The sequence below is a fragment of the Manihot esculenta genome, chromosome 5 (genome assembly GCF_001659605.2).
Source record: "Manihot esculenta cultivar AM560-2 chromosome 5, M.esculenta_v8, whole genome shotgun sequence".
Lineage (NCBI taxonomy): Eukaryota > Viridiplantae > Streptophyta > Magnoliopsida > Malpighiales > Euphorbiaceae > Manihot > Manihot esculenta.
Window position 1 is genome coordinate 27,459,455 of NC_035165.2, and position 9,112 is coordinate 27,468,566.

Sequence of the window (9,112 nt, forward strand, 5' to 3'; positions counted from 1 at the left end):
AATGCTCTCGTTGTGATGAATTAAACATGCCAGATAACCGAATTTTCCACCCGAGAGAAAAGCATGCACGTGGAAAAATAAATTTAAGAAAAATAACAAACAATGGTGGTTATGTAACCAAAAGCAAATCCTATTGATTATGCTCAACACTACCAAAACAAAAGGTAACAAAAACTACAATCGACGACAATATAATGACGGAACCATAGACTAGTTTATGCGAGAAAATTCATTTGCACTAGACGAGAGGGAGAGAGATATCAGACAGGGATTGATAAGCCCCTCTTTGCCATGCTATCCAGGACATCATTCAAGGCCTGACACAAGCCAACAATCTGCATAGTAACAATTAATTAATACAAAAAGAGGGAAAGTGCGTGTACTAGCCAAGAAGCAAGTTTTGATAATGACCTGTTGATCCCATTGCTGCAGCTCTTCAGTATCATCCTCAAAGTGAATCACAGCTTCTACCTGACGTATTAAGAAATTTCAGACAGATGCATTATATTATATTATATTATATAATATTTTTACTAGAGAACTACACCGTTATTCTTCGCTTGTCAGTCAAACAGACAATGACCAACACATCACCAGAGACGAGGAGATCCAAGGCCATATAACCCTTTTGAGTTGGGACGTTTGTTATAGTGGAAACAACTTCAAGGCAAAAATCATGCAAGCAAAGCAGAAACCAGTTGTCCAATACCCAGCTCCATATTACAAATTGCACAAGTACATCATCAAGTTTTGCAAATATTAAGCTTGGTCCCGTTGGCAAAATTATAATCTGACCAATAAAAATCCTTGCTAGATTGAAGAAATGACATCTAGCATGCTAGATGAGTCTTTAGAATTTAAAACCTGATCAATTGATCCCCTCATTCTATCCTCGTATATCATTCTTGATGCTATCTTTTCCGCCTGCAACCAAAAGAAGCAATTCATCTGTTTTTTTTACCCAAAATAAACTGAAGCATTAGTATATTTTTCGTGTGTGAACATGCGTGACAGAAACTGAGACAATGGGACAGGAATGCCTCAAGATCAAAATAAACAGATACCCACACAGGCAGAACATTTACAGAAGCATTGAAGATATAGTAAATGTAGATCGTTAGAATTTGAAGTCCTAAACAGACATTTTATTGTCTGAGATGCACTAGTGAAGTTGCATATAGAACGTTTAGGAATAAGGGAATGAGTAGGGAAAGTCGTCGTGTAATTGAGTGGGGAGGAAAAGGATTAGAAGATACAACGTAAACAAAGTTGGGGATGCAAAATAAGCAACAGCAAAGTGTACATGAAAAACAAGTTCCAATCAAATTGTAAAATATTATACCAGAGGAGGAAATGTCTTGAACTCATGATCAACTTTCGTTCTTTTATAAGCCAATGAAATATGCTAAAAAAATGATAGAGCTATTAATTTTCAGAACTCTGGAAATTAGGATAGAAACGCACCTTATTTGGAGGAATTCCCAGCAAGGTGCCCAACTCATCAAAACTATTGCAACAAAGTGGAAAACAAAACAAATTATTTAACCTATTGTACAAAATCACAGTCTATGAAACTAAAAATGAAGTCTAAAAGCAAAATATCTCAAACCTTATATTTGAGTAGAGTTTACTTGCACTAAGAAGATTGTGCTCAATCATAGCACGATCCAGAACAGTAAAATTGTCTGGCAGAAGGGCTAGCTGTTGTGCCACCAAAAAAGAGACATTAATTGTAGTTTACAAGGTTAATCATCCATTTGACATGATTCATTTTGTAAGAAAAAAATTAAAATGAATTCCAACAAAATCATACATGATTTTATTTTTAAAAAAATAAAATAAAATATTTTAAGCTAAAAAGAAATGAATTCTTCCATTCCAAACAGGAAATTAGATAAGAAAATAAATGAATTAAATTGAATTCTTCTAAAATCCTTGATTCCAAACAAGGGGTAAATGAATGTATATCCCTAAATATAGTAGAAAAGATTTTTACAACCTGATGTGTCTTTAGTTCTTCAGCAAATGCATCAATTTCAGGTTTTCTCAGAATTCTCTCTAAATAGACCTGGTCAATTTTGAGTGAGATTTCCATCAGTAGAAACTATAAGATATTGGGGAAATAACAAAAACGAAAACTGCCGAACATTGGTGCAGATGTACTGCACCCTTGCAAGTGTGTAAGCATGCATGCATAAGAGGAAGAGGGAGAGAGAGAGAGAGAGAGAGAGAGAAGGAACCTTTTGCAAAATAGGATAAACTCTAAGCTTTGAGCATCGTTCATCCTGCACCAAATCTCACTGCATCAGTACTGTTCAACAGTGTAATGCAAATTACATTTGCATATTAACTTTTTAATCAAGCAAGTATATTTACCTTATACAAAGTGGCGAGGACACGAGAACGTTGAGGACCTGCAGCAGCCAAGATTGTACATGTCACAGCAGCAGAGAGAGCTTGTTGCAGAGCTTCCTCATCAATGGTTCTTCAATGAAAACAACAGAAATTGAGAAAAACTTCATTCTAAGTGCTTCAGCTTTCAGAATAATAAAATAAAAAGAAGTTAGCAAACAACATTCAGTTTTACATACTCATCTCCTATCTGTCTCTTCTCAATTTGGGATATATCATAATAACGCAGTGCAGCTTCCAAAAACTTCCTCTTGATGTCCAAAACCCTGGCATAACAAATCTAACAAAATAGAAGAAAGCAACCTCAACAAAACAATAAAGCTTTGTTCATTTACTAAATTGCCTAAAGAGATTATAGAATGATGCTCAACCTTGTATTGTAAGTTCAATACTTCGTGCTGGCTGTTGCTAACCAAAAACGAAGCTTTATTGATGAAAGCCTCTGCATTAACTGCATCATCATCCTGCAAAAGTAAGCAGCCACGGAAAATATTAGTCATTGTAGAAGCTTTTAAGAACTATGAAGAAAATAATAAAAAGACCACTAATGGATGCATAGTGTTGGAACCAAAGGAACCAGTTTCAGCCCTTAATAAAATCCTACAATACAAAGACATGCTCATGGTACTAAGTTATCAATCTACAACAATCTAAATTCTAAAATACAATTTAAAATATCTTCAGTATTAACAGCTGGGTTAGTTATGCAGCAACTGGTGATATGACAGCGCTTTAAGTGTTCAGAGCAGCTAGGTTAGCACAGCAGATGAGTGCAGGCATATAATAGCTCAACCCAGAATAATGCCAAGATCTAGGCAAAATAATCCATCAGGTCACTGATAGCTCTACTACACAACCAATGAAAGCCATTTTGATGAAATCCGTTCACCTAAATTCCGACATTTTGGCTTGAAATACAGCTTCACCAACTCTCAAATGGTATGTAAAGACAAGCATGTTATTACAGTTATTGCCAATTAAGATAACATTATTATAGTGCTTTATTATGCTCTACTACATTAAATTATATAACAAAACAATATCCAGGATCAGGCCCCACAGCACAATGACTTCAAATTAATCATTCACCCTTTAAGTTAATCTTTGGATGAAGAAGTCAATACCTCAAGATATAAGCGAGCAATTTGGACACATTTAGATAACCTAAATGTATCATCAATGACCCTGATGAAGATATAAAAGGAATACATGTTTTGTCAAATAAACATCATTAAAATAAAAAATAAAAAAAAACAAACAGAAATATACCATTTCCATGAACAAATATATAAAAGATCTTACTCTCAGACCTCATTCCAGAGTCTAGATCAATGCCACTGAGCATCTGAGCTGCTTTTGACCATTCTTGCTCTGACTCATATAGATCTGCGAGTTTCTCTCTAATTATTAAAACCTGCAATTCAAAAATCAACCGGTTACTTATCAGTTCAAAAAAACAAATACTTAAAATTACTAATTTTACCACAAAAAACTGCTGTTCACTAATGGAATAGAATAGTTTTTGTCAACTACAAAAGCCATATAAATATCACACAAAAAGGAAAACCAATGGAAGTTCCAACATGTTTTCACAATAACATGAAAATAGTGTTAGGTTAAACTCAATTTCAATCCTATAATTTGTTTGAAAACGAAGTCCACTAACTTAGATGATAAAATTCAATTGAATTCCATATGATTCAGATTTAATATAATTTCAAAATTGAAATCCATTTATCCACACTTCTTAAATTACCCCAGGAATAAAAGAAATCTTGTATTTTCCCTCTTATCAAAATCTAATAAATTTATAACTAGCAAACATATAAGTCAGTTATATATATGGGAGGTCCATTGGACAACATTAAAAGTATCATCACTTAAGTCCATAATGATAGAGAAAAGTAACAGAAGAGAGGGGGAGAGGAAGGTAAGAGAGGAGTGGAAAAGAGAGAAAGGAGAGAGGGCGTGTGCTTGTGAGCAACACATTGGCTTTGTAGTCCAAAAATTGTTGGCATGTTGGTTGTGTAATTCTTCAAACTTTATTAAATCTGATATCAAAGTCTGAAAATATCATTACAGACTTGTGTCAAACAGAAGTGAACAGCGACAAAATGATCCATATAACAAACCCCATTTAGTTTGGGATTAAGGCTTAGCTCTTATGGGAACGAATTGATTATAACAATAAAAGAAAATTCCATGAAACTGAATTCTTAATCCAATCTTTTTTTGAACCAAGCATACAAACATGGAATTCAGTTGAAATTCATTTGAGCCAAGCATAAACTGAAATCATTCCGATTTGGGCAAAAAGCACTTGAGCAGGACAATGTCTCATTTGGAGACCCATTCTAGAGAAAGCAACGAAAGAAGCTCCTGTTTTTATAAAGCCTATAAACCAATGAATGACCTAAAACTAACCTGTTCTTCGAAAGAAACAACCCGAGGCTGAATCTGGGCAAGAGTATAATGGGCAATCTCCTTTTGCGTCTCTGGCTCCAATCTCTCCAGTGCCAGTGCAAAAGTCTGTAATAGCTGCCTCGAAACCACCAATGGCACATCATCCGACAAAACTGCAATTCGTTTTGACATTTTCGAACTATTAGCTAAAAAAAAAAGCCCTAGGTGAATAGCAAAACAAGAGTGCGAGAGAGGAAGTACCATGATCGATAAACTTCTTAGCCTGAATGACGTCGTCTGATAAGAGGACGGAAGCGAGAATGTGCCTGTACTGTTCGATCTTTTGTCTCTGGTCCGTGATTGCAGAGGCGCTCGCAAAGGCACTCTCCATGACTGTTACAGTTTTCCTTTTCCTCCTCCAATTTCGACGAACCCTAAACCCTTTCAATCTCCTTATTGGAGAATTCTCAGCTTCCTTTGCTACTGGTATCCGCGACTTAACGGTGATACTGGTGATCTGCGTTCATCAGTTTTTATAGGGGGCGGGCTGGATTATTGTTAGCGTTTCTCCTACAGCAAATGAAGCAGACACACGTCATATCTTCATCTGCTGCTTGTTTATACAGTGCGGACCGTTCCTCAGACGTTTTCCTTTCAACCAATCAAGCAGAGACATTTCATAATGGTTAGTATATGCTACTCACGAAGCGAGTTTTTTTTTTTTTTTTTTTTTTTTTTTTTTTTTTTTCACTATGCTTTATGTAATAGTACTTAAGAGATTGCCATTTGAGAGCTAAATTATAGATTTTTTTTTTTTCTGATATAGATATACATGCACTTAGGATTTAAAGACAGAATTGGACGATTATTAGCACAATGATGATTTTAATATATTTTAGTAATATATAGAAATTACATATCACTTTCGATTATCCATCCACAAAAGTTAAATTTTATGGAATGGTCAATTTAGATAAGGATTGTTTAGGAATTTCGCGATAGATAGAGCTTATAAAATTGTCCATATGAGATAAGATTGTCTCGTAACTTTAATTTTTTATTTGTTTTTTCTATTTTCTGTATTATTTTCTTGAGTTTTGACTTTTTCTTTCCTTTATTTTTATATTTTATTATTTTATTGGTGTGGATGAAGCTATTAGAGCGATGGTGTTTCTAGAAGTTGCTGGTCAACTTTTGAATTGGGTTTGGCCTTGACTTGGATTTTGGTATAGATTGGTAGTGTTATTTGGTGGTTGGACTTGATACATATATCTAGCTGCACTTTAAGCTTTTAACACAATCTTGTATGATAAAAAGAAAATTATGAGATCCTAAAGGACTAATCCATAGTTAATAAGTTAATTTGATATTATTAGTACTTTTAAATTTTAAATTGTTAGGCATTTCGTATGTGTTTATTAGTGATATATAAAAGCTAATGTATTTAATTAAAAATAACTTATAAATATATAAAAAAATTATTTCGTAATTTCTAAAATACATAGAAACTCATTAGTCGATTTATCGATTTTAAAAAATATATAAAAATATTATTAATATTAATTTACTAGTTAGTCTTTCTGTTAGTTTTAACGGTTAAATATTATAAAAAAATCTAAAATATTTTTAATATAGAGAAATTAATTAGTTAAATTTTTAAAAATTTAAGAGATCAATTAATAAAATTTTTAAAATTATAGAGATTAAATAATAAAATATTTAATAAAAAATTAATAAAAAATTAAATAGTAAATTTTTTAAAATGTTAAAAATATTTTAATATATTTTTTAAAATTGAAAAATTAATCAGAAAGTTTTTTATATTATAAAAACTAAACAATATTTTTTTTAAATATATTTATTATAAAAATTACTAAAAAAATATAAATTATTTTTTCATAAAAATATGTGTTATAATTTAAATTTTTAATGAAAATATTACAGTATTTTATTTGGTCAAACTAGCTTATAAGTATTAAAATAAAAAATTGCAGACCCACTTTTTGTTTTTATACTTTTGACAAATCTGTAAAATAGGTTGGATAAGACTGAACTACCGCTAAAGAACTAGTTTCATAATATAGAAAGTTTTGACTAATATACAGTCAACTTTTTGATAATAAATTATTCTCTATTTTAAATAGTAACTTAATTCTCAAATTTTACGATTCTAATTATTAATTTTTTTTAATTTGAAATAATTTAATTAATAAATTTTATTTTATTAATAAAATAAATAATTATTGATGTTATGCATTATCACTTAAAAAAAATTATAAGTTATCACTCTAATTCGGACATCGGTCCTACTAATAGGGATGGCAACGGATCGGGTATTTTCGGGTACCCGATCCGACCGAATCCTAATAGAATGGATTTTGATAGTTATAATCGGGTTTGGAATGGGTTCGAGTTTTAAAAATAATACCCATTACGGGTTCGGATCGGATTCGGGTTTTATATACAGGATACCCACTACCCGAACCCGTTTATATAAATAATTAATTTAATATAAAAAATATATTTTACAATAATATTTATAAATTTTTTTATATATTTATATTTAAAAATTTAAATTTAAATATTCTTTAAAAATATTAAATTTTTTAAATGAAAATTATTAATGAAAAATATCTTTTATATAAATTATTAATTAAAATATATAAGATTAAACGGGTTCGGGTTTTATTCGGATAATAATAATCGGATTTGGGATGGATTCGGATAGTTTAAATTAATTTTTAATGGGGTTCGGAACGGGTTCGGATATTACTAATATAAATCGGGTTCGGGTTTGAGTAGTTTAATTTTCGCGGGTACCCTACCCGTTTACATCCCTACCTACTAATCAAGACTATAAAGCGAATTTTAGTTCCGCTATACCATAATTTGAGCGTCGATCACATTAATTAATGCCATAAGACGGAGTCTGCAAAAAAAAGACATTAATCCTACTAAATAAAGTATTTCATACCTAAACTATAAAGCGAATATTAGTCGGAAAATATGACTAGACATTAGTCCCGACATACAAAGCATTCTAAGAACCATTAATTAATACACCCATATCAGATCACGAGACAGATTTTTGCTGATCCATAACTATCCACACCCCTAAAGCGCCTTAGAAACCAGTTGACGGTTAAAAAATTCAATTTTAGGTATTTTGACCGGATTTTTTGCAGATATCTTTAGAAAAATGTAATATAATCTTACAAAAACTTTGAAAATTTTTTATCAAGTTTAGATATTATTTTTTTATTTCTTAAGTGTTAAAAATTTAAAAAATCATAAAAAATAGAAAACTTGTCAGAAAATCACTAAATTTTTTATGGAACCTTAGAAAAATATTACAAATTTATTTGAATTGTCATTTGGTTATTTTTTTTTAAATTTTGCACGGAAACATGATAATGCCTGAGGTGACATGACAATATTTGAGGTGACATGATAACGTCTAAGGTGACATGATAACGTCTAAGGTGACATGACAATAATTACAGTGACATACTTCTAAAAAAATTCAATTTTAGGTATTTTAACATGATTTTTTGCAGATATCTTTAGAAGAATGTAATCTAATTTTACAAAAATTTTGAAATTTTTTTATCAAGTCTAGGTATTTTTTTTATTTTTTAAGTGTCAAAAATTTGAAAAATCATAAAAAATAGAAAACTTGTCAGAAAATCACCAAATTTTGTGTGGCACCTTAGAAAAATATTACAAATTTATTTGAGTTGTCATTTGGTGATTTTTTAAAATTTTGCAAAGAGAATTGACTTGTGTCACAGTTTTTGCCAATTTTAGGCATGCATGGTGGCTGTAGGAAAAATAAATGGAGGAGGTAGTACTCTTGATTTCACAACATATTATTTCGTGTCCTTTTTGTAATGTGAGATAAAACTGATAAAAACTCATAGATGTCACAATCATTGGTTCATAGTCTTAGTGAATAAGAGAGAATCACTCCATAGAATTTGTATTGCCTATGCTATGATGGCAAGTGTGCGTCCAAGCATGTGAGCCAACAATTGCAAAATGTACAATTAATTGACTGAGTGAACCTCATGCGGCCTGGTGGTTGGCCAATGGGACATATTTTAACACCAATGCTAACTTCATTTTGCAAAATATGTGCAAATAGCATCAACCCCAATTGCACCACCAGCTCGTTGGGGAGCAATGGGCACAGCAAGAGAGAGCCACGGGCCAATTGGTTGCCACTGGGCGTGGGCCCATAGGCGCCTTCCTGAGCACAGTATCCCCGTTTAGCAGCAAGGTGCCACGGGCCCGTTGG

General features: G+C 31.9%; 1 protein-coding gene across 3 annotated transcripts; it reads right to left on the reverse strand.

Annotated features, from left to right (window-relative positions):
• Positions 1–64: 64 nt before the first annotated feature.
• Positions 65–5,473, reverse strand: LOC110614270 (COP9 signalosome complex subunit 4). 3 transcript variants are annotated; one of them, XM_021755770.2, is made up of 14 exons: positions 5,077–5,473; positions 4,837–4,988; positions 3,723–3,826; positions 3,537–3,597; positions 2,784–2,876; positions 2,592–2,692; positions 2,377–2,485; positions 2,241–2,285; positions 2,000–2,068; positions 1,610–1,701; positions 1,465–1,507; positions 865–924; positions 412–471; positions 65–335 (listed from the first exon to the last, which is right to left on the reverse strand). In XM_021755770.2, the coding sequence occupies exons 1-14, from the start codon at positions 5,204–5,206 to the stop codon at positions 261–263; spliced, it is 1,194 nt and encodes a 397-aa protein (XP_021611462.1). In that variant the 5' UTR covers positions 5,207–5,473; the 3' UTR covers positions 65–260. The 3 variants fall into 3 exon arrangements, 1 of the variants encoding a protein (XP_021611462.1); XR_006350610.1 differs by having other exon boundaries at positions 320–335; positions 546–924; XR_006350611.1 differs by lacking the exon at positions 65–335 and having other exon boundaries at positions 548–924.
• Positions 5,474–9,112: the final 3,639 nt, after the last annotated feature.

What these genes read in the sequence shown, in the direction of transcription:
- LOC110614270 (XM_021755770.2), bottom strand. Translation starts at nt 5,206, where the DNA reads ATGGAGAGTGCCTTTGCGAGCGCCTCTGCAATCACGGACCAGAGACAA. An exon ending in TAAGAAGTTTATCGATCATG is followed by an intron (nt 4,989 to 5,076) that starts GTACTTCCTCTC and finishes AACGAATTGCAG; the next exon opens with TTTTGTCGGATGATGTGCCA. An exon ending in TTTATCCTATTTTGCAAAAG is followed by an intron (nt 2,069 to 2,240) that starts GTTCCTTCTCTC and finishes AAAATTGACCAG; the next exon opens with GTCTATTTAGAGAGAATTCT.